General features: G+C 35.2%; 3 protein-coding genes across 6 annotated transcripts; 2 read left to right on the top strand and 1 right to left on the bottom strand.

Annotated features, from left to right (window-relative positions):
* The first annotated feature begins 886 nt into the window (after positions 1-886).
* flfl (falafel) lies at positions 887-14,731 on the top strand. 4 transcript variants are annotated; one of them, XM_053757284.1, is made up of 10 exons: positions 887-946; positions 1,338-1,752; positions 2,454-3,389; positions 3,475-3,667; positions 4,193-4,335; positions 4,687-4,862; positions 5,200-5,390; positions 5,875-6,084; positions 6,547-6,683; positions 8,008-14,731. In XM_053757284.1, the coding sequence occupies exons 2-10, from the start codon at positions 1,456-1,458 to the stop codon at positions 8,110-8,112; spliced, it is 2,388 nt and encodes a 795-aa protein (XP_053613259.1). In that variant the 5' UTR covers positions 887-946; positions 1,338-1,455; the 3' UTR covers positions 8,113-14,731. The 4 variants fall into 4 exon arrangements, with proteins under 4 accessions (XP_053613259.1, XP_064292566.1, XP_053613258.1 ...); XM_064436496.1 differs by having other exon boundaries at positions 901-982; positions 6,547-6,656; XM_053757283.1 differs by having other exon boundaries at positions 901-982.
* Positions 14,732-15,072: 341 nt separating this feature from the next.
* On the bottom strand, positions 15,073-18,843 carry LOC128676872 (uncharacterized protein). Its single transcript, XM_053757287.2, has 7 exons — positions 18,192-18,843; positions 17,649-17,725; positions 17,193-17,396; positions 16,749-16,882; positions 16,471-16,672; positions 15,785-15,911; positions 15,073-15,316 (listed from the first exon to the last, which is right to left on the bottom strand). The coding sequence occupies exons 1-7, from the start codon at positions 18,298-18,300 to the stop codon at positions 15,156-15,158; spliced, it is 1,014 nt and encodes a 337-aa protein (XP_053613262.1). The 5' UTR covers positions 18,301-18,843; the 3' UTR covers positions 15,073-15,155.
* A 182-nt stretch (positions 18,844-19,025) lies between these two features.
* Positions 19,026-21,600, top strand: LOC128676873 (phosphatidylinositol N-acetylglucosaminyltransferase subunit H-like). The gene is made up of 4 exons (XM_053757288.1): positions 19,026-19,416; positions 19,590-19,714; positions 19,847-19,939; positions 20,399-21,600. The coding sequence occupies exons 1-4, from the start codon at positions 19,134-19,136 to the stop codon at positions 20,504-20,506; spliced, it is 609 nt and encodes a 202-aa protein (XP_053613263.1). The 5' UTR covers positions 19,026-19,133; the 3' UTR covers positions 20,507-21,600.
* Positions 21,601-25,964: the final 4,364 nt, after the last annotated feature.

Here is a 25,964-nt window from a genome sequence, read left to right as displayed (position 1 = left end):
TGGCCTATGGATTTAGTAAGTGGCCAATGGAATGTCCGAATGGCCAACATAGGTATGTGCTACGCTACGACGAAATTATTGTTATCTCTTTCATTTGTTATGAAAAAAAACTGGCCAAGTGCGAGTCGGACTCTCACATGAAGGGACTCTCACATCACTTAATAACAAACACATTTGTTGCATGGGAACCCCCTAGATCAATTACCTATTTTATTTTGATTTTTAGTACTTCTTGTCTAGCGGCCAATCATAATCGGCAAAAAAAGGAAATTAATGGTAGTACCTAAGACCTGAATAAGTAATAGGGAGTAATAAGTAGGTACTGATGGAATGGAGAGCCATAACTAAACTTAACTAGAGATGTGTTGGCAATCTCTTCGTTGCCGGCTATATTTCCAATCTTGCCGTTGCTGGATGCCATTTTGCCGGCAAAATTGGCAATATTGCTTCAGTACAAAAACATAACTTTTCTATATAAATATTTAGATTATTTTGTAAGCAAACTAGGAAAATAACTACAGATTTAACGAGTGATGTTCTCGGAAATTTTAAGGGACCTATTTATATTCGCTCGTCGCACGAAATATATTCTGTGCTATACTTGACGTATTCGTGTCCACGATCTTGCCCTATCGGGGTTACGTTTTTACTTTTTCTGATACGATACGGAACCCTAAAAAGGACAAGTCGAAAAATACTGCTTTTCATAATTTCTATTATTTTGTTGTAAATATTGCATGCTAGAAATAACTAATAGGTACTAGGAATAATCCAAATGTAATAAATTTGACAAACCACACAATAATTAAATAATTAATTTGAAAATTCTATGAAATATTTCGTGATTCAAATCTGCCGCGCTTTTTCTGTTCGATTTGAAAACCCCGTTCTCCAAGCGTTGTTGTGAATCAAATATGGCGATAATTCATGTTACACTATTTTGAAGGTACGTCAATTTGACGATTGTATAATGTGTATTCCGGTAAATATTTATTTTCTTGAACGTTTATTAAATAAGATTAATAGTGACCTAAAATGTTTTGTATTTTATAAAGTTAAAACTGTGTAGTGAAAGGCGAACAAGTTGTATTGTTTTGTTTGTGATTTCCGATAATTTTGTGATTATTCCATTGTTGTACAAAATTCGAGGACCATTTTCATAGTTGTTCATAAAAACATATAAGTTATAGTTAGCTGAGACTATATATGATATCTTTCTACTCGTAGATTGGTTGGATTTTGAGCAAACCCGAAAACAAGATTGAATGTAATTACTGTAATTACGATCGTGAATAACTTGGGTTGAATTAGTAAAGAAAGAACGATTTTTGTTTCAGAAGTGCACATGCTTTTATACAAATGGGAGTTAAATAATATTTTACTTGGGTGCAATAGAATAGCGCCGTAATAATTGATTCAATATTTGAGTACATAATCGTTAGAGCGCTGACGATCATGACAGACACAAGACGAAGAGTAAAGCTTTATGCTCTGAATGCTGACCGGCAATGGGACGACAGAGGTACAGGCCATGTGTCTTCATGTTACGTGGAGAGGCTGAAGGGCACATCGTTGCTTGTTCGTGCGGAATCAGATGGATCTCTTCTCTTGGAGAGTAAAATACAGCCAGATACGGCATATCAGAAGCAGCAGGACACCTTGATCGTGTGGTCTGAAGGCGACAACTTTGATTTGGCATTGAGTTTTCAAGAGAAAGCTGGTTGTGATGAAATATGGGAAAAGATATGTCAGGTATGTATAGTATTCGTTTAAGTTTATGATTTATTTATGACAAACTTGCATCTTAGTACAATGGGTTATACTTTTAACAAATGTTATGGTTTTTTTTTTAAATCTCCCTATTTAGGTTATTATTCTTCACACATAAGGAAAATTTTGTTCAGTAACTTGCAAAGGTTCCTGTATAAATAATATTTATCAAGAGTCTTAACCTATAAGCTGGATTCTTTATAGAAATCTAAATTTTTTAAGCATGCAATTCATACTGTTTATTTGCATTTGGTGAAAGATAGAAAAACAGTCACTAGAGAGCTAGGAATTAATTTTTTCAAAAGTTTTTAGGGCCATATTAATTTTATTATTGTATTTATAGTAATGATTTACTCAAATCACATGCTGCTTGTCTTTTATAATTTGTCTAAATTGAGAGAGCATGACATTCTGGGTATATACATAAATATATTTGAATAACTTAGTGTTAAGTACAAAAATCAACAAGTGAAGTATTGATTTCGCAGAAATGTGAAATGAATGGCTTAGCTTGGCTTTAAATTGTTTGCTGGTTTAATGTTAGTCAGTAGCAGTACATTATTATGTTTAGGTTAATCTAAACCAGGCATTTTTCAAGAAAATATAGTAACAATATCATTCTTGGACAAAATATAGCTGTCTCTGAACCAAAAATATTAAATTGTAATAAATAACATTTTTAGGTACAAGGCAAAGATCCATCAGTTGAAATCACGCAAGACATAGTGGAGGAATCTGAAGATGAACGTTTTGATGAAATGTCAGACAGTGTGCAGCCTGTGGAGTTGCCCGCTTGTGAAATGGGTCGTTTAGAGGACATCAGTGAATTGGTTAACAGTTGCCTAGTCTCTCAAGCCCGCAAAGACAAGTTGGCAGCCGCACTGGAGACCCAACACTACATAAAGAAACTACTAAATCTCTTCCATATGTGCGAGGATATTGAAAATATTGAGGGATTGCATCATCTATATGAAATTTTCAAAAGTATATTTCTTTTGAACAAAAACACTCTATTTGATACAATGTTTGCAGATGACACTATATTTGATGTAGTTGGCTGTCTGGAGTATGACCCAAGCCTTCCTCAGCCCAAAAAACACAGAGAGTATCTCAGAGAGCTTGCTAAATTCCGTGAAGCCATTCCCATAAAAAATCAGGACTTGCTAGCTAAAATACATCAAACATACAGAGTACAGTACATTCAGGACATTGTCCTACCTACTCCTACAGTTTTTGAGGATAATTTGCTAAGCACACTGTCTAGTTTTATATTTTTCAATAAGGTAGAAATAGTGAAGCTCATCGAGGAGGATGATAAGTTTTTAACTGACTTATTTAAGTTGCTAATGGATGATAAGACATTGGACACTAAAAGACGAGATTTAGTACTATTTTTAAAAGAGTTTTGTAATTTTTCACAAAATCTACAACCTCAAGATAAGGATGCATTCTATAAAACCCTGGTATCCCTGGGGATCCTGCCAGCATTAGAAATTACACTAAGTATAGATGATCAAAAGACGAAGACTGCATCTATAGATATTTTAACTTATATAGTTGAGTTTTCACCATCAGTTGTAAGGGATTATACATTACAACATGCTAATAATACAGAAGAGGTATGTATAGTTTTGACTTTAGAATTTAACCTAGATATTGTGTTTTTTATTAGTATATATAACCTTTTCAATGTAATATTTCCAGGAACATATGCTGTTAAATATTGTGATAGAACAGATGCTTCGGGATCGAGATCCGGAACTGGGTGGAGCGGTGCAGCTAATGGGAGTGTTACGTATTCTGCTAGATCCCGAGAGTATGCTGGCATCTGTTAATAAAAGTGAAAAAGCAGACTTTCTCAATTTCTTCTATAAACACAGTATACAAACTCTTACAGGTAATTCAACTTATGAGCAGTTTTTTATGTCATTCTGGATATTTGTGTGAAACTAAATAGAACCCTATCTGATTTCATGAGGTTTCATATTATTCTGACATATCCTATTGAATACATACATCAGTAAAAGTTTAATGTCTATGGAAGCTGAGACTTAAACTTTTGCATTCCAAGTCTAAAATTATGGGCATGTGAAAATGTGTCCACTCCAAAAGTTGCAATACTTAGGGAGTTTCACACAAAGATTACTTGAGACTTGAGTTGATACTGGTTACAATTTTTCCTAGTTTAAATGTTTGTGGTGATAACTAGTAGTTTCTGTCTGTCCTTATATTGTGTTTAAAATAAAGGATTTACTACTCATGCTCTGACTGATTTGAAATTATAAGTATGAAAAATGCCTAAATTAGATTTTAACTTTTAGAGTATAAAAGTAAAATTATCTATAGGATAGTTATTAATTATGCCTAATCTAAAACTCTATACTTTGCTATTTTGATGTATTATCTATTATTTATTCCACAGCTCCGTTACTAGAGAACACAACTGGTGAGAAGCCCTTGAAGGAGGACTACCACACTGTGCAGCTATTAGGGCTAGTCTTGGAGCTCCTATCATTCTGTGTTGAACATCACACATACCATATCAAAACCTGTATACTAAATAAGGTGAGTTTCATTAATAAACTTTTTTTTAAATAGTTTTCATATGAGTTAAAGTCAAAGTCAAATAATTATTCATTTAAAAATTTAATTTGAAATTGAATATATATATAATTTCATTATATATATATATATCAAAACTGCAAATTACTAGCATTTTAGAATTACTTAGTAGTAATTCTAAAATGTTTGCCTAAACTATTTTATTGTGTCTTAACAGACTACTGTTAAAGAAAAAAGTTATGTTTGTCTTCAGTGCAGATAAAATATATATTTGATACTACAAATGTTTGACTTTCAAAAGCTGTTCTAAATAAATTGAGCCTAATACGTATTTAGAAAATTGCCTGCTTACAGGACCTCCTACGTCGCATCTTGGTGCTGATGAGATCTACACACACGTTCCTGGTCCTCGGGGCCTTAAGGTTCATGAGGAAGATCATTGCACTTAAAGATGAATACTATAACCGGTACATAATAAAAGGGAACCTATTTGCTCCAGTTGTTGATGCATTCTTGAGGAATAATGGCAGGTGGGTATTTAACAGATGAGTTTTTTGTGTAAACTTGTTACATTTGTTGCTCTAATGGTCATCGCTGTTATTTATAAAAAAGATAAAACATACTTTAAAGCTAAAGTATGTTTTGTTTCTTTCTATCAATACCAAATTTTGTAAAGTGCTATATTGACAAAACATACTTTAGCTTAAGTGTTCTTTAACTTTTTTATGGATGAATATAACATTTACGAAGACTGCTATTGTAATTATAAATAGGTCTTGTGTTTTAACTATTAAGTTCGACATCAAGAAATGGTTTGTATTTAAAAATTTCTAGAAGAAAACTAATTTCATTCTTAAATTTTTCCAGATATAATTTACTTGACTCTGCCGTCCTAGAATTATTTGAATTCATCAAACTGGAAGACATTAAATCATTATGTTCGCATGTAGTAGAGAACTACGGCAAGATTTTGGAGGATGTGGAGTATGTACAGACTTTCAGAAGTTTAAAAATGCGATATGATCAGCATCAGGATAAATTAAAGGAGCGGGAGAGAGGTAACATCAGTTTCATTATAAATTTTAATGGAAACAACTGGTGGTTGGTATTAAATTACAAAAAAAGGCAAAAATTATGTATCGAATCTCAAATGTTTATGGTAAAGTGAGAGTCTATGTTGGGGTACAACCATTTTGTCAACATTTCATTGAGTTCTCTGATTATTATATTAAGATTTAAAACACTTAGAAATAGTGACATTTACTGATCTTGAATTTACTAAATTGCACATGACAATATGAACATAGTGCACTAAATAAAAAATGTCTTCGCTCAGTCGCGCTCTGTCATTTTGACGTCCGTCGACTGACAACGCAAAACAATTCGAAATTGTATGGTAGTTACGTTGTTCGTCAACGCACGTCAGTGTCAAAACCTATACAAAACAACGCATCATCGTCGACTGAGCATGAATGGGCTATGGCTCTTAAAGTGGCACTATTTTTTTGGGCAGTTGTGTAAATTCATAAATGTAATCTGCAGTGAGCGGCAGCGTGGGCGTGGGCGTGGGCGTGGGCGTGGGCGTGGCGGAGGCGGTGGTGCCGTCGCTGCTGCGCACGCGCTACCGGCGCGAGGCGCGCGCGCCGGACGACGAGGAGGAGATGTGGTTCAACGACGACGACGAGCTCGACGACGACGCGCCCATCGACGCTCCGGCCACGCAGCACGCGCACCATGCGCTTGACGCCATCGGTCAGTACACCCAAAGTAGTCTAATGCTCTGCGGCGTGGGGTTCCGTCCTTTCATAAATTCCATTCCATATCCTCTGGATGATGCATTCCACCCTGATGCTGATAGGCAACAGCGTTCACAAGAAGGGTTGACGTCAGGCAGGCGGCCGGTTTTAAAATTAAAGATCTTCAAAATTCTAATTGAATTAAATTTTGCGTTTCTTTTTTGTTTTTTCCATTTTTCACCCTAGTTGTTGAATCATAAACTAAAGTGATCACTTTCATCTGCATGAATTATGCTTGAATAAAACTGCTGATTTCAGCGGAAGGCAAAGATGAGTCGTATTTTACGCTAGTACTATTTATTATACAGTGACAGTACTATTTAAATTTACTTTTAGTTATATACTGGAAGTAGTTCAAATAACCCCCCATCAATGTCAATTTTATTTCCCATTCAAATAGTTACCGTTTAATTTGCAGGTAAAATAGTAGAGAAAAAAGTGTGCGGCGCGGCGGAAACAGTGAATGGCCCGAGTCGGGTTCTCCTCACGGCGAGCTCCAACAGCAAGCCGCCGCTCGCCGACGTTCAGGTATCCGAGCCCAGTTTACTCAATAAGGTAAACCTTAGTTCCAGAACCTTCTAGCTTCCTGGGACCCATCGCCATTGTCTGTCCGAATATATATATATATATATATAGCATGCTTATGTATGCGGTTTAGGTAATTGCTGTTTATGCCCAATATTTTCCTTTTTTTTTTCAAATAAGTCCTTTTTGAGAATATTCTGGGAAAATCTCATGTGTTTTCCCGGTTTATTAATTTGTTATGCCCTACGTAATTGTCTGTTTGCGTAAAACGTGGCCGTACCAATGCACTTTTGAAGTCTGCTATGTCATTTACATAAAGACGCGCGTATACGCGATATACTGGCAAAATATTGGGTGTAAATCCATGTCAGGGCGATTGTATGCGCGTGAGTTTAATATATCATAGAGCTTATAGCGTGAAGACTTCTCAGACCATTCATGAAATGACAAAATTTAAAACGAAATTATTGTCTTAATAAATGTCTTCTCTTTTACCTTCTATAACGTATATAAGTTCCTTTCATAGAGTGTCGGAAACCTAAGCTCGCTTTTCTACTTTTCCTTCTCCACTTTTAACATCTCGTCATCTCAATATTTCTTTTTCTAATTAGATAAAACGATGCTCATAGTATAAACATCTATGGATTGTTTTTACTCATTTGATAGATACGAACAACGAAGATATAAATTGAATTCGTAACCAAATGTTTATAATTTATTGTATTAAACTTGCGCACCTACTGGTATTTATATATCCATTTATTATCATTAATGAATTGTATTTTATCAGTCATTTATATTTATAACGAATATCTTATTATGGCAATACTCATTTGGGTAACAATATTTCATAATACATCTACATATAATTTACATGCTTTAATTTACTTTTTGTAGCATGCAACCATTTCATTATTACATGGGTTATGTATTGCTAGTGGTTTTGGTGGTGGTTAGACGTAGGTATGCAAATTTCTCCTCATAGACAACATGCATAGTATAAATAAATAATATGTTTTAAACTATATTGTATGATTTCTATTAAAATGTTGCATTCACACTAGACTGTCACTCTGCATGACATTTTGTTTATGTGCCTTAAACAAATATTTTTAGAATGATCTATTTACTATCTGAGCTCAGGGCGCACAAAATTAGTCTTGGCTTCCAACACAAGATCACGCCACCAGCTTTAGAATTGTTTAATTCGATTTAAGTTTTGTAATTTCTTCATGAGTAAATGTTCTCTAACAGCAAATCATGCTCTTATTATTATTTCTCCAAATGTTATCTCTCCCTCATCTGAGTGTGTGTCCGGTTGATTCCTTATCTAACAACAACAATACATTGGCAGGGCTTGGTGGACTACGACGGCGATTCGGACGAGGAGGAGGAGACCGGCGCCGGCAACAGCGGCAGCTCCGACGAGCGCGACGCGAAGCGGCCGCGGCTCGCGTAGTGCTGCCGCTGCCGGCGCCGGGGACGCAGCAACGACCGCCCAGTGACGTGATGTAAGAGAACTGTTTGTTTGAACACGTGAACGTTGGGGACGTCTCATCACATACTATCTAGAAATCCATCAGTAGATCCAGCGATGTGGATAATGTGGAAAGCGTGAACGTCCAACGATGTGGAAGTCAGTTAACATGAGAATGTTGGGAACTTCTCATCACAATCTCATAATCTTGAAATGATCCAGCGTTGTGGACGTAAGCTATCGAACGCTCGTTGAAGTAAGTAAGAACGTCTCATCACAAAAGTTCTCAAATTTTTTCCGTTGCTAACTAGGAATATAGCCGGATCCAGTGGATGTAAGCTAGCGTACGATCTTATGGATGGTTTAGACGTGACGTCATCACATAATCTGTTTCAAAATTATCTCTTGATATGCGATCTGTTTCTTGGTTTTACGATTAGGTAGTGGATCCTTTGCGGCTGCGTGGGCGAAACGTCTCATTGCCTAATGTTCTTTCTTGAAATTGTAAATATCTTGTAATTGATTTCGAAAACTTTATATATTTAAAATAATGTTATGATAGAAATGATAAAAGCCTGTTATGTGATGAGACAAAAACGTGTCGCTTGACGTAGCCGAGAAGTTATATGGCGTGTAGCGACGCATAATGAATCGCGTGAGTCGACCTGACAATAGCTTTTTCATTGGTAGACAGTTTTTGAACGGCATAACGTTTTGGTACACGCTCCGCCTATTTCTTGACGGGACCGTTAATTTCAATCGTATGGAGTGACGAGCACCGCGTAGTATAGGAGCGGGCTCGGTGGTGAATTGTTATGGCGGGTGTACAATTACACGTGACTTCATATGGTGAGACACTTGTGTGCGCCTTCGGGGTCATTCGTCGTCGGTACAACCCATTAGATGGTTTAGATAAATTAATTATTGTATAAATATACCAAATTATACAGCAGAATATCCGTCTTAGTTTCACATGTTCGTCTCGCTGAAGGATGCGGCGATTGTGTTTAACCTTTAATATTGTTGTGTTTACAAAATGGCGCCTCACTCGTGCCCTGTTCCGATATGATTGGGGTATTTCGTTCTTGTTGGGTATAATTTCGTGTTTATGAACATTGTAAGAAAAAGTATGTACATTTTAATTTATTACAAAAATCGTATGTGTTGTGTGTTAATTGTGACTATTATAAAAGTGAGTAAACGCTGTAATGTAGCTGAATTTAATTGGTATATAAAATATTTTTAGATTGCACTATGACACCTTTGTCTAAAGTTTATCAATTTATGGAATAGAATCGAAAAGAATTTAAATTATTTATTAATTTGAGGAATTTCACAAGTTTTTACTTGCTTTGGTTCAACTAATGTGTAGTTTTAATCATAACATTCTCTTACTTGGATATGGCTAAACTTAAATAACGTTGTATCGACTGTATTTTCGATTGGATGTCGGCCATAAAATGCGTTTTATACTAATATTCACAGAATTTTCAACTTATTTTCAGCAATTTTTTTAAAGAAAATATTATTCGTCTCTCACTATTTGTTGGTAACATTTTGATTACATTATATCATGTTATAAAAGGAATACAATTTTGATAAGCCTTTTTATACACTTTAAAAATTAATATCTTCGCACATTATATGTTACTTATATAATGCATAAGTTGTAATGTGCAAAGGTATTGACTTTTTGAAGTAATTTTTGTCAGTAAAGTAGGATCGTATAATAGCGGCATCGAGATCATCTGTTATTCTTTACAAGTAGCTTGACTAAAACCCTCTTTATACCAATAACACTAGGTTTGATGTTCCACTACTACGACAGTAGCTGAATGTTTGTAGTCTAATATCAATTTTATTATTATTGCTATAAAGTTGGTTTTAGTTTATCTTTCGCTCGTAGTTGTCAGTGATGGATTACAATAAATGTGAGACGCGGATGCATGTGCATGAATAAACTCATCAAATGTGTCAATTTATATTGTTTTGACATAGAATATATCTAATTTTAGTCACAGACGATGCGACCAGAAAGGAATGCACGTATTTAATAGAACAGGAACGCAATCTAGCTTCTCTTTTGTTTATAAATCTGCATCCCTTTTTGTTACCAAATCGAACAGTCTGTTTACTGATAGGCGGTACGGAAATTAAGAAACTGATGAATGGTTCGTATAGGTACTAGTGAACACAAACCAATCATCAGTGTTTTTATTTTCAGTAATAAAAGTTCAAAATTCTGTGAATCAACAAGTTGACAAATATAAACATCGCAAGGCAGAGCCACTTAACCCTGAATGGGGATATCCTTTTTTATGTAAATAATATAAATGGCGACACTCAGTGTATACTCTCCTTCAATAAGCGTATAAAGTGCTTCGTAATGTAGCTTAATGTTAATTTCAATGGTATCAGAATATAGAACAAATTTTGGATATGAGGTGTATTTAATATGAAATATTTTTAACGGCTAGGTTTACTTTGCTGGCGGTTTGTAATAGCGAAAGTACAAAGATTTGAATGGGAATTAAATATTAATAAATAAATAGACATTAGCAGGAAATTTATGCAATAAACAAATAGTTGAAAAATAGAAGGATCAACCTTGTCTACAAGCTGTCATAGGAAAGTTATTTGATACACAATTCGCAATTGTGTATATTATTTCATATATTAATTCATTGAGATTCGTATTATTTTACGAACAATGCTTTGTCGGAAATATTAACAAGTGATGTATGTAATCGATGATAATTATTTGATAACTTTCGCGAAGAAGCTATATGGAAAGGAGACGACGAACGAGAATTTCCCGTCCTTGTCTTATTGGTTTCTTTTGATTTACCTCGCTTTTTGTGAAACCGTTCACAAAACAAAGTGTAAATATTGTATAAGAATTTCTTCACAAGTTTATTAAAAACAAAGAAAATTGTATACTGACTTTAATTTCGTGGGAATATTATTTATCTGTTGCCGATCTAATTCTATTAATATGAATAATTCCTTGGACTACTTGAAAAATGAAAATTATTGTTCTATATTTTATAATTTGTCCTGCAACAACTCTTCTCATTTTAAATTATTCATGTTAATAGAACTGTTGCTTTATATTACATATCCATGATGGTACATTTGAATAGAGTTTTTTAGTTAATCATTACGTGAGTAGGTGTACAGTTTCACCTGAAAATGCCCCGATTAAACTTAAAGCAAATTTATAAACTAAAGGATAAATATCCTAGGCTATAGTTTAATTTATCAATTTGAATTTTGTCGCAAAATACTTGATAATCTGTTTTTATGCAATAAAATGGAACTTAAAAATTTAAATACTTTATTTAAATAGTAGTTTTCTCAAACGGTATCTTAGTCTAAAGATCTCTCGAGATATTTTTTCATTTGTTATTATTTTCATTTCCGTTACCATCCTAATTTTATAGGGATCAGCAAAGTATGTATTTTTGGTCTTAGTACAAAGTTTTTATTCGAACATTTCGTCTGGTTCATTTGATAACAATTAAATATAAATATGTGATGTTCAACGAGAAAAGGTACCGTATGGAAGGCAGTTTCTTACGATGTATTGTGCGCATCTATAATATGAACAAGTGAAACGTCATAAGCGACTTCCCTTCCGTCATAAAGTCACTTTTTTCGGGGAACGTCACATATACAGGGTGATAGGGTAAACAGTGTTTATCCTTGAAATCAGATGATTAGTAGAGTCTGAAAATACATATTATATATTTTTTTATTAAAAAGTCCTGGTATATTTCAATTTTTACATTATCAGCTGTCCGAGTGACGAACAGTGCCGCACCGGCCAATCGGGGCTTAAAAATTGATTATGAAAAAAATCATCAATATCAGTTGAATATTAATTGTGATAATTATTGGTGGTATACGTATCAACTGTCTACACTATGCCACCCTGTATTTATGTCATACGAATATGTAGAAATTATTAGTTATTCGGCATTTGTCGTGGCTTCTGTCGACCGCGTTATCGACACAACTAAAGTTGTACATGATGACACGACACAAGACAATACTTGTCTTGTTTATTAATGCAGAATATAACAATACATGTTTTATTTATTTTAAATAGAGTAATCTGCTGTTTAAGTTTTGTTGAAAGTAGAGAATAAATCATAATGGGATTTTAAGTAAATTATGTAAATACATATTCTCCTGCCATGCATGACCTCTCGCAGGTGTTGAGTTCTCGTATAATGTTTATTCATAAACGTAATGCCATTTTATTCAAAGATCGGAAAATACCCCGATGTGTTTAGTGAATCATTTAAGTAAGACATTTTTATTGCATGCGTAAGATGATTCTTTATTATTGGTTTTATGGTGGTATGTCGTATAACACTCGGACCACGCTATTGCGTATAACGGTTCGTACGAATATTTCGTGTAACGCGCAATGTTCATTTATCCGCTGTGAAAATCTTTTAAAATAAGAGAACCACGTGACATTTCGTGCAAAACATTCACTAGAACGAATACGTCGTCGTTTAGGGCCACAAGCATTGCGATAGGGCTGTCATAGGATGAGAGCTATTCAATGTTATGAAGATTAAACCATCAGGTTTATTTCAACATGTCTTAAGTCCGTATTAGGTATTCCTTTACTTTCAACAAATCAAAGATTCGTCGACTGCTTATGAATGTGGCTTTTTACTGCAAAGTAATGTGTATGTGATAAACGTATCTGAGTAAGATCCATTTTATTTTATTACTGTTAACCCTAGTTTTATCGTTCGTACTTTGTAAATAATATTAGATTTTATAAAGTATATTTAATCTGGTGATGTTAAGTACACAAATCTGTATATTCCCAAAGAAAGAAATATATGGAACAATATGACAATATCTGAACGCTTTTTCTAAAATCTACTTGGTTATGTTTGAAACCACAGGCACATATAAAGACTGTGACGATTTTAAAGAAATTACATTTAAATAATTATTTACGCGCTTATATTTCAACATATTTTCCATATATTTCTTGTATGGACAAAATAAAATTAAATTCCTCTTGTCACCAGATATGTGGTATTCAATAGACTTAAAGTGGCCCTTTATTTCGCTCTTCCTAATAGGTGTCGTGTCAGCGTATTTGTCGTATTATAGGTTTGTGTTTGCATTTACACAATACAAAACATAATATAAATATTATGATGTTTCCTTATTCAATAGCGAATGTCATATATAGTTGTTATCAGATATGCAAGTCTGTCAGTATCAGGACCGAAACATGCAGAGTAGGTAAATGCGGAGCGTATTATAGCTAAGAAATTGGATTATATGGAAAAACATGTTTCGTTGTGTATGTAGTTTTAAAGAAGTACTTTCTTATTGAATTAATATTCAGCAGTATAATATTTTCCATGTGATCTTTAAAAAATAACTTTATAATTTTTTTTTTGTGGTTTTAGGAATATTTTAGCCCAACTGATAATTTTTTTCTTTTTTTAACTGCAATTGATGCAAATATAGTATATATGTAGAAATTACCTTTTTTCAAATTGAATATTGTAGTAATTACGTACTTTCTGTATTATCTATTTAATCCTAAAAACTACTCTAGTATAAACTGCTCGATATCGGTGACTTTTCGCGACTTCGTTTATATACGATCTGTCATATTATTAAAAATATACGATTGACGAAATGAAAAGAGCAATCACATCGGGACGAATTTCTGCCATATAAATTAACAGGGTTAAAATTTTAACTTGGAAATTTTCTTTCGTTACAAAAACTCCAAAATATGTTTTTGATAAAATCATCTCCTTATTTTCAGGCCTAAATAATTTGTTTTTGTTTCTATGATATACCATTAGCAGTGTTTTATTTGCGGAATTGCACAGATCTTTTGCGAGTTCGTTCATGTTCTGGAACTGAGTTAACTATTTAATAGCTATTGTTAAAAATACATATCAGCTATCGCGTAAATCTGACGATGAAACATTTGATCTCTTTCAGGGTGTCCACTGTGTTACGCGTAGTCTTAACACTTGTGTAGTCAGACTCAGTCTCACTCCCCATGGCTGAATCAGGCACATGACACAGTGGACACCTCTGTCGTTTATCGTTTGATAACCATCCCGCCACATTTTCAATGATGGTCAGTGGTCACATCACGCACACGTCTAGCTAACTTTTTTATTATTTTGGGCATCCGTAAGTTCAGTCATTGGCGAGGCGAATTATTACATACGTGCGATGAATTTGTCAGAATATATTGTAAATATACACCGTTTTATGTAATAATTTTATTTTTAAATCTGCCAACATCCACGTATATAATAGCATCGAGCTGTCAATTAGATTTATACGATACATACATATATTCCTTGAAATAACTTCCCCGTTAATTAAATACGTTCTAGGTAAAAGTAGACTGTAATGACGACTATTTTTTATCTGTCTAGGTGGATGACCATCATAAACTAATTTATACACAGATTAAAATTAAAATAGATTACCTATTGGCAAGTTGTGTAAAATAAATAAGTTTACTATAATGCTATTATTATGATGTCACTAGTTAAGTAAGCAATATAAATATAAGGTAATACGAAAATCATTGTTTTTCAATTATTTTTGTCAACCCCTTGGATATTTTTATTAGTTTTAGAAAGGATCGCTGCTACAAAATACGTCGCTATTGCAATATTTATTACTAGATGTTGCCTGGGGCTTCGCTCCCGTGGGAATTTTGAGATCGTCGGTCTTAGTCTTTACATTTTTTTACAACAAATTTATAATTATTTTTTTGGAGATAATTTCAATATCATAACAGTTTCAAATTTCGATACTCTTGTTAGAGCCGTAAAATGAAATAATCTAGTAAGAAAAATAAAAATATTGGTCGTTATAGCAAAAAAAAAGTGACATGTAGATTTGTAGTAACAATAACACAAATTTATCGTAATACGAGAGACATATAATATGCAGTAAATATGAACAAATAAAGGTGCCAATACACTATTATCTTATCAAGCCATTCACAGTTGAGTATCAACGACTTCAGTCTTCAGTTTGGAGGCGAGAGCTCGGCGGAGTTGCATTGCGTCGGGGGGCGGCGGGGGAGGGGCGCCGGCGAGTGCTGCTTGCGCCACACGCGCCGAACGAGGCCTACTAAGAGCTTTTTTGGTGCCTTCCCCATCTGAAAACATATTAATTATTTAGAGCCATCAGATGTCCCACTGCAGGGCAAAACCCTCCCTCTATTTCCATTGTCCTGTGTTGTAGTTGTTCAGTTTTTGCGGTATCTGGTTCTTGGTTTGCCCGGTCTTGCGTCTGTTTGTTGAATAATTATAATACTAATTTAAATAAAGCTGAAAAGTTTGAACGAAATCTGGACCCTTTGGACTGAACATATTGATACGATTTAAGAAATTCTGCGTTTATAGAAATATTTTCCGAAACTCGAAATTCCTTTGGTAGCGCAATGTCGTTTATCACTCTAATGTTATGTTGATTTTTGTCTGGACAGAGTAGATACGGAAAGATTAACCAATAGGATAGCTTTATCCTATTAGTAATCTCCCGCACATTTCCAAGTCTTATTCGCGTTGTTTTGGTAGAAAAATAGCATAAGAGACTCAAATATAATATTTTTTGGGATGGTTACCTTCAGTTTCAACACTGTTTTCAGCAGCGTCCAGTCTGCGCTCACGGACCTGCTTCTTCAGGGCCAGCAATTTGTCCCTCTGTTGCTTCAAGTATTCCTGGCGAGCCTTCACTTCTTCATCGCTTACCTAAAATAACTTAAGTAAATAAATATTACTGGAAGTATTAAATAATCTATGGTTAATATATACATATATTATATAACTATATATTCTTAACTAGATACTTGCAGAAATAATTTTAAATTTCGTGACTAAAGTATTGCATAAATCATCCGGCCGTTTCAGTTTTTTCACAAACTGATGGGACTTAACATTGTTTGCGACCCTTAAAGGTGGTTCGCAGAGCGTTTCGACTGCTGCGGTCGCGCTGTCATTACAATTTTTTAAATTTTAGCATAGACAAGAATGAGTTTTTACATTAATTACCAGAGTAATACACAGCTAGTAACTACAGTACAGAAACTAGGTACATAAGTAATGTCAATTTTATGAATGATTGATTTTGGAAATGATTCCTTCCTCAAGAAAATTGACGGATTGTAATGACCGCACAGCCGCAGTTGTCGAAACGCTCTGCGAACCACCCCTAAATCGTTCACAAAAGCTCTTTAGTTCTTTTCTTTATAGGCAATAAACAAGGATATTTTCTACACAAGTGATTAATATTACGAAGGTTTGTGCTTACCTCTGGTTTCTTTGGAGGTGGTTTCGGCAGTTCAACGGGCGGTGCCGGTGTTTTTTTTTCTTCAATTTTCTCTATCTTCTCTATCTTTTCCTTCTTATCAAAACTGTGCAGTTTGGAAAGTAGAGTCTGCTTTTCAGTCACTACCTCTTCTGGAGGCACGCTCACATTACTGTCACCACCTTGGAAATCTTCTAGTTGCAGCCTATAACAAAAAAAAGAATAAGTATACCTATTATTATTACTGCAGTGCTTATATAAGAGTACAAGACGAATCTTACTTCTTTATTTCAGTCATCACATCATCAGTATCGGGCCATCCTTCACTTTCGTCACTTCTTGACGAGTCTAAATCCTCTACGTCCGAAGAAAATAATGGCATAGTCCCAAAACGCCTTTCAATCAGTTCCAAAGCCTGAAATATTTTTTAATTACAATTATATTTTGTACGTTACGTTATCTCAGATGACTTCTAGCGCCATCTAGTGGCAGTATCATACATACTAGATAACTGAATAATCAGCCAAGAAACGTTTTTCTTCACGAGAATCTGGTAGTAGACTGTGTCCAAAAAGTCCTTTTTTGCCATTCCTATATCAAATATAACGGTCAAGATTGGTTGATAAACACCAAATGTTTCCAGCCAACAGGAGACAGCGCCCGCGCCCTCTTCATTTTATTTCTTCACTTTTTGGACAGACTGAAAGAGATGGCATTATGTATACCTGTAGCTGTAGTTCCACGTTCTTATGGGTCATCATCTTGACAAACATTTCGTAGTCATTTGCCGCCCAGATTTGTTCAAAAAGTCTCCTGTGAAAATGCGCGGGCAGTCCTGCCAAGTCGCGCGCCGACAGTCTGCATGCTGCTTCGAATTGGTCTGCTGATATTCCAATGTCTTCCATGAACGAGCCCAACATTACATCCACCTAATGGAGTAAGAAATCGGTAAGTTTAGGTAGATAGATCCGATCAGCAAAAACAGAAATTATGACATAGAAACTAGGGAAAATATAATAACCAAGTAGGTACCTACACTACCGAGTGGAAATAAAAATAATTCAGATGTGTCACATATTCGGTGATTTCAATATATGAATGGATACTATTATTGATAGTGTTAGACTGCAGTAAGTGTAAGCACCACCACGAAGTATGCAAAAGTCGAATCGCTGACTTACCAAGTTGCGATATTCGTCGTGAATCTTCTTGTATTCTGGCCTATCAGGAACATCTCCATTTTCCGTGGGTTCAAACGCTAAATAACAGCAAGAAAGAATTTTAGTAAAAATTAGAACAGTCTTTTGAATGTGTTATTGCTCACACCCCTGTCTTTTCAGATTTCATTCAAGTCGTCACCTAAAGCCATCTGACCTCTTTACTCTTAAGCTACTATCGCCATTAGAAGCAAGTAGTCGTATAGGTATATACAATTCTTAATAGTGAACAATACGAATCCTACATGTGGCACGAGAAAAATTCGAACCTCGAATTTGTTGATCACAGACGGGCGTTTTACTCACTGAACCAACAAAGTTCGTGTCGTGAATCCGAAGATTGCTTTCGCCATGAGATTGTACTAAAATGTTAGAAGTGGAAGTGACGTGAATGGAATGTATCATTCTGAATCATATAGTACGCTACGTACCTAAATACTGGGTTTCCATAGGTTAGGTAGCTATTATTAACAATTCACGAAATAGATCTAAATAGATTTTACATACGAAGTGATTTTTCTTCAATGAAGGTTTGCAGAGGCACGTTCCACACGGGCCCGTGGAGGAAACCCACAAGGGAGTCAAACACCCAGGCGTTACCGTCCAAATTATCCATTGTGCTCAGAGATGAAACAAGATATTAACGAATAGATAATCCACTTTTATTGACTGCTGAGAGTTACTTAGCAGCCCTAAACTGTAAACAAAACCGATTCCTGTCTGACGTCCACAGAAGAGTATCTATCTGACGTCTATTTGCGCCTCAGGTTGTTATGGCAACTAACTAATAAGCGTAAGTACACATTTTTCCACATCTCCTTTGTTTTCTATAGGTAAATGAGTTTAGGATAATAATGTTATAATACTAGGATACTAACTATACTTCTAGTAGTAGTAGATAGTAGGTACTACTAGTTGGTACACTTTATAATAGTGTCTGACTTCGGCGAATTAAGAGGACGGCAAGAGCCAACTCGTTGATGCCGTTCATTCGTAACCATCGCGAGGAAACCTGGTTACAAAGTGTAAAATAATGTAGGTAACAGGGAACCTGGTTGACTCACACAACTATGTATGTGACTATAAGCTACTAGATGGCGGTACACAGTCGAAGACGACATGTAGTCAAAAAGTCATGATGCTTATTGTTATTTGAAAACAATCTAACACCAGTGTTTAGCAATAACTTAAACGATAAATTTAAGTAATATTTTTTACAACTGTATTGTACCTATATGTCTGTATATGCAAAAAGGGCATTCGTTATATTTTTTGGTACCTAGGTGCTATCTTTGCTTCACCCATAAAAATAGTCACTGACAGTGACAGATATGACACTGACAAACAAAATAGTAATACCTACTTGTGTAGAGTATCATCGATTGTGTAGCTACCTACATAATAATTTTGAATGAAATTGAATTAAAGTTAATAAAATTAAAATCTACCATGACTTGTACCGATAGAATTATCGAACACGACAATGTTAATGGAATTGGTTTGGTGCTTTCGATAGATACAAGAAGTGGGTCGCCAAATTCGCGACTCTTCACAATCTCTTACAAAAATAAAGAAAACAAGAGGTCTTGGCCAAAAGCCTCGCTGTTTATGGCTATTTTGTTAAATATTTTAGCTCTCTTTTATACTAGGATAAGTTTTACTGCAATTTCTGTTATTTTTATTGTGTTATCGTTCCTACTTTTCTTTTGGGTAACTCATAGTGTTCAATCAGGTAAGTGACTTTTCTGTATGAAAGGTTGTTTTAAAAAAGTTTTATATTAGTCATATACAGTAAAATATATCCTTAGGCCGTACGACTGTGCCCTTGGGGCCCTGATTCTGTGCCCAAAAAATACTCATCTAATTCTATTGAAGATTCATTACTGCCATCTTCCTATTTTTCAGAGAGTTTATTAGTTATTCCTACTGTGGGCATACAAAGTTCAGTCAAATATGTATATGGAAGAGAAGACAACTTTATACCCTGGTCGAGTGTGGATGATGTTGTTATAAATGAAGTTATAAAATTAGTAAGAAAAATCTGCTTCTATTCTATGTAATTTTCAAATTGATAGAAATAGTTTCAAGTTTATATTTGGTATATTATTTAATATAAGAAAGGTACATTAAATAAATAATAATTGTTATGTTTTCAATTTCAGCATCGTGTGCTGTACTACCTCACAGTATTAGTTAAACCAAACACTCAAAATTCCGAGCATTCGGAGCCAATCAAATTAATACCATTATTCAAGGTGAGTTTTAAGTTAACTAACATAGCTATAAATAATGTTTGGTTGGTAGTTTGAAGGCACTGAACTAACAGTTGAATTCATGTAATTCTTTCCTGTTTATATTGGTGTCTTGTAATTCTTCCTGTATATCTGTGTAGGTATCAGGGGGCTTAACCTGTGCTGTTTCTTCCTAGTTCTAGTGAAAAGGACAAACTCAAAAAGTGAAGTCTAGTATGTTATGCAGGTGTCATTTGATTTCTAAGTAAACAGATTTCACAGGGTGACTAAATTAGAAATAAAATAAATCACAATTTATTTTGAAGTCAGTGATACTGGCACATGGCAGGTGAAGTATAAAGAGAACCGACCCCAAGTCAAATGACATTAGGGTTGAAGAAGACCATTTATTTTAACTGTTAAAATCAAACATATATTTACTGTTTCACACAGTGCTTACAAACTGTATTTAATCTATTCCAGTACACAAAACCCCGGCTGGTGATGCTGGAGGTGATATATTCAGAATTGCAAGCACTGCTGACCGAAACAAGAGACACAGTGGCAAAGGGCTCTGGCGATCAAGGATAGTAACATGTACTATGATAGTATTATTAAATATGATTCCCATCTGTCAACTATAGATTATTACTAAGAGAGTCAATTTTGACGTTAACTTTAACCTACGCAGAAAAACGTTAAGTACGTTATTTTATCTTTACGTCAGCAGCGCGCCGGTTAAAATCAACGTCAAAATTGACGGTTCAACTCACCCTATGTATTTTTGTTACATTTTTGGCAACATAACTAAGAACTACTCATATTCCAATTTCATTTGTGTGTCTAGTCCATTTCATCTGTGTGCCATGTATCATTAAATAACTTTACCATAGATTAATTTATTTATTTTCTTTTTATAAACAATAGTCATGACTTTTATCACCTACCTGTTATCTAAGTATTAATTTACATACTTGATAAATACAAGTAAAGTTTTCATTAATTTTTTAAATATTAATATGTTGTGATATGATAGGTGCTCGATTTAAGAGGCTACATACGCACTAGCGCCACCATTATACATATTTTGATCACTTTCTTTATCTATTAGTGAAAAATAATCTTAATAAATTATGCTACACTAGGGATTTTCTTAGAAAGTATTATAGTTTTTCATTACACAATGTAGTCATAGTCACAGATGATAAGAGACAGTTTTAAAGTTTCGCCTATTATTGATAAGATTAGAAATAATAGACTGAGTTGATGTGTTATATGTTGAGTATGATGAGTCACAGTTGGTTTTTAGTGTAGCATAGTTATTTAAGATTTTATTTTTCACCAATAAGCACAATAAATTGGTAAAAGTGTGCCTTTTATTATCACGAAACAGTTCGCGTAACTTAGTTCGCGTAATATACTCGTATACCGAATGCCAGATTCGGTATCCGAGTATTTTATTTAATTTCATTGGTTTTTCCTTTCGGTAAATAAAAGTTCTCATACAAACTACGCAATGTGAGCTCAGCGATAGTGTGTAGCCGGCGTTTTATTTCGTTAATCACATTTTCTTATACAATAGTTTTTACTATAGTAATTGTTAGTGAGAATTGTATTGTAACACAAATTCAAAACGAAGTATATATATATTTTTTTAAAGTATTAAAAAATGGCTTGAGCTTTAATTTAGTAGTTTCATTTAATCAACCTGCCACAAAGTGCCGCGGATTAAAATGTTTCGACGGCGTGCTACAGAACCGGCAATTTGCGTCGAAATTGTTCGAAATCCGCCGAAATTAATATGTGCACTTTAGCTGAAAGTAAGCCCGCTCATTAACATGCGCTCGTTGGTACTACAGAATATGATTGGTATGGAATAATGAAATTGAATAGTATTGATGGTATGGACGGACGGGTCTTAAAAGCGTCGCAACACCGCTGCCTTTTCTTCAATAAGATAAACATATAGACCTGCGAGACACGACTTTGGATTAACATTAGCAGAATACACCCAGCTGTAATCACTAGGCAATAATTCGCACTCGTCGTCGAACGACTAGATATTACCTGAAACGCTCGTCTTGCCTCCGAGTTAACCGTTTAATTCGAATGGGGCGCGTATGTGTAATTACATACGTAGGGCGCACTGCACACTGGCGGCTTTGAAATTATAGCTGAACTAAACCAGCGGTTCCTTTAATCTATTCACGATAGCTTTCTTTCTTTCTTTTTTTTTCCAGTGGGACATTGCTGTCTGATTTTATTCAAGTCGTCTAACATGTCTTTCACGACGCCCTACCGTGTCTAGTGGCGTGTAGTCGAATACATGCTAGTGCACGTAAACTATCAACCAGCGTGTAGGTTTCCTCACGATGTTTTCTTTCACAGGAAGCAAGTGGTGGTCTATGATATCCTTCTCGTGATATCTATGTCTTATAATGCAGCTGAATTAGCTTCCTGCTTCCAGCAAAGTAGGTAGCTAAACTATCGGCGTACTAAAACAGACGCCAACGCGAATGAATGAACAGTTTGAAATACGTGGTTTGTGTGAGAGATTTTATTCACCCCAATGAAAAACCAGCAATGTATGCCGATTCCACTAACGGTTGCCGAACGTTTTACGATAGTGTATAACCGGCATGAAATGTGCGTGTAGCAATCGAGGTGTTAATTTGGGCTGTTGGGATAGCTAGGAAGCCGACGGATCGTGTCGGGAAGCAATGGAGCGTTGGCGGGTTGCTCTTGTTTTGGCGGGAACGGGTGAGCAACAAATTGGGAACAAATTGGGAAATGCGGGCGCGTGTAAATTCTCCACAGTTTACGAGTTTCGCCTACGCATGCATATTGCGATTTATTGATTTATAAATTAATCAGAACTCCTTCGTGCAAACTGATCAAAAGTAACTGAATAGATTTATGAACTCTTACAAAAACCTTTTTTTTTCGCATAGTGTTTAAATATTATTTACTACGATTTGTAGTAGGTACCTAGTCGTTTATTAGTAGTAATCAAAACCCCAGAAACTGAAAATCTTGTTCTCCTATTTAGAAAACTTACCTACCTGTGGTAGGTACCTACAAGTACCTACCACAGGTAGTTACCTACTTATAAATAAAACGTAGATCAAGGCAAACATCAATACAAAGATACGACACACGATATTGAGGAAAAATTAAGTAAAGTGGCTCTTGATCCTTTCACGAGACATCAAAATGCTGGAGAGAGGGCACGGTCAAGACGCTAGGATACTTGATTATACTCATAATAATCAGTCGACCGAGTCACATTACTGATATATTATTGGATTGCATATAAACCTCCTTTATTAAATTTCACATCTGCCAGATGTTAATTTCGCGGGTTCTGAAGCGGTACACCTGTACGCTTGGAGTGCAATATTGTTTAAATTTACCGCTCCACGTGTACTCGTCTTATTGATGGATAAATTTAACATGAGATTTCATACTGGTATTACTTGTTTTAGTTTACGCATACAAGTATCTATTTTGTTTTGTATGTGTATGAAGCTAATGATAGGTGGGTGGGATTAGTGTTTTATCTACTTACATGACTGTACCTACTGACTGACAACTATAATACCTACCGAACGTGAGAAGTGGAGAGAAAAAAATATGACAGCGGACCTTGTGCTCCGACGCTCTATGGCTGCAGAAGTAACCATGGAAAAGCTAATTTGAGGGGATAGTTTTAGGTGCTTAAATTTAAAAATATTGCGGTGACGGTGCGGATCACAATTCACAGGAACTCAGGATTCTGAAATGACGCCAGTGGAGGCTTCATCTGTAGCTATAGGCAAGTAATTAGGTGGGTGCCTAATTAAAATAGTTCAACTCGGCGTCCATCGGATCGTAAGTAACGCACGACGAGCATCAATTAATATGCCGTAATATTGCCAGCTTTGACGGCGGCGTCGACAAACTATAACCGGGGCGTCCCAGCTGAGCTACAAATGCGGTAAGGCAGAGAAGCATTGTACCTAATTCGACAATATCAAATGAATGTATTTTATATTATGTAGTATAATTATATACGTGTGACCTGTGTTATGGCCGTAATCCTTCTGTACTCGCGTAGCGTTGCATACGTAAATAAAGTTACAACTAAGGAAGTCGATGTCCGTGCGAAGTGAAGAAGAAATTGTAGGAAAGCGAACCTTAGACGTGACGCTCAATGACTGGAGAAAACCGCGACAGCGCTGAGGTGAGAGAGAGAGAGACGCGTAGTGTAGCGTTCTGCAGCGCTCAGTCGCTCAGTGAGGACGCTGGGTTAGAAATATATTATGGATTATGTGGGTACATTCAGCTTGTCAAGATACCTAGCATGTATGTTCTCTTTGTAGTGAATTTGGATAGGTTGGTTTGCAGTCGACTGTTCACTAATATTGCACCATAGTTGATCCAATACATGATGGGTTATGCGAAATAAAATTTATCTTTAAATTTATTGCACTACACTTTTTATTTCAGTTCTCTGTCATAACAACAGTATTTAATTCCTCTTTTTGCATTCGCAGTGGACACTGCACAGTGGTCGTAATGGCGGGGCGTCCAGTTAAAATCAGATAAATAAAGACATGTTACAAAGTTAGCAACCACGCGGAACTTCGTTCTGGAACTAGTTTGACAGTTTGTTTTAGTTTTAAGTTGGACTTATAAATAGAGATCCCAATGGACATTTTAATGTACCTACAGTTATTTTCAGATGTGAAAATTGAGGTGAGGTATATAATTGGATGAAATTAGTTTTAGATTAGTAAACTAATTCGTATGAATATTTTCAGACGAAATTGCACAGTATTTTTATTTTTAATGCAGCAGTTACTTATAATGCAACAGCTACTAATAAATGAGTATATAATATAACAATAAACATACGTATATAATAATATATAATATAATAATAAACATATAACCTTGGAGTTGGTGCGTGAGTGTCTGCATGAGCCATGCCACAGTTATCTGAAAGAGCAAATCTCTTGTCAATCTAATCACGCTGGATGCAAGTCTTCTAATATTCTTTTGAAGTGTAGGTGAAATTGGTGCTCATAGAGGTCTCGAGTAGGGTCATTTTATTTTCGCTGTCATGTACTCGTAGGGTCCTATTAATTCACGCGGGGCCCCAAAGCGTGTTGCGTCGTTATTCTTGTCGACTGCATGTCAAGTTACCCTGCATGACACTATGCGGTGATAATAAAGGTGAGTTTGCAATGAATTCGGGTAGCTTGACATGCGGTGGACTGTACTACGCCCTAATTCCTGAAGTAAATCAACTTGATTTTATGATACCATAGTAGATTATAATAGCTTATATATTTTTGCCATGTCCATCGTGAGACAATTTTTTTGTCTGGAGAAAGTAGTGTTTTGTCAAGGATTTCCATTTTCTTTAGGGCTTATGGCTTTTACTACCAGTCAATCTATTCTATCATTTCTGTCAAATCAATCTCAAATATTAAATTACTAGTAGTAATATTAAGTTACCGAAGATGGATTTTCGTTCGAAAATTTGTTTGTGGTCTAATGGTGAATTACTAGTTCTATGACAAAAACATGCTAGCAGATACTCGCTATCTTATCACTGGCATCATTCATTTTGGCCGACTTGGAAATAAGAGAAAACACACAACAGATGTCTAGCTAAATGTAACGAGTCGTTACCTGAAGGCTTTGCGGCGTTACAGTTCAGCTTATCTGAGTCTTACAACGTGACATCTCGAGTGTGCCACTCGAGTGCCGCGTCTTGTGACACATAGTAGGTATGGGTTTGGGTTTATCTATTTCTACGCAGCTACATGCATGCTAACATGCAATTATATAACTTTGTCGAAGACCTTTTAAATAAAAATCCCAGTTATATGTCTCTCTTTCCGATGGTTTTGTCATATACATTTTACCCAAATCTGTTGTATATACATTATACATATATAACTGTACTTTAAATTCTTTAACACTATAATAACATGTCAAATGTTATTACTATAGTGTTGAAGAATTTATTTCCAGAAGTGGTAGTCTCAAACAGCCAAAA

This window comes from Plodia interpunctella, chromosome 17 (assembly GCF_027563975.2).
Source record: "Plodia interpunctella isolate USDA-ARS_2022_Savannah chromosome 17, ilPloInte3.2, whole genome shotgun sequence".
Lineage (NCBI taxonomy): Eukaryota > Metazoa > Arthropoda > Insecta > Lepidoptera > Pyralidae > Plodia > Plodia interpunctella.
The sequence above is the reverse complement of the archived record's forward strand: the minus strand, read 5'-3'. Positions and strand labels throughout refer to the sequence as shown.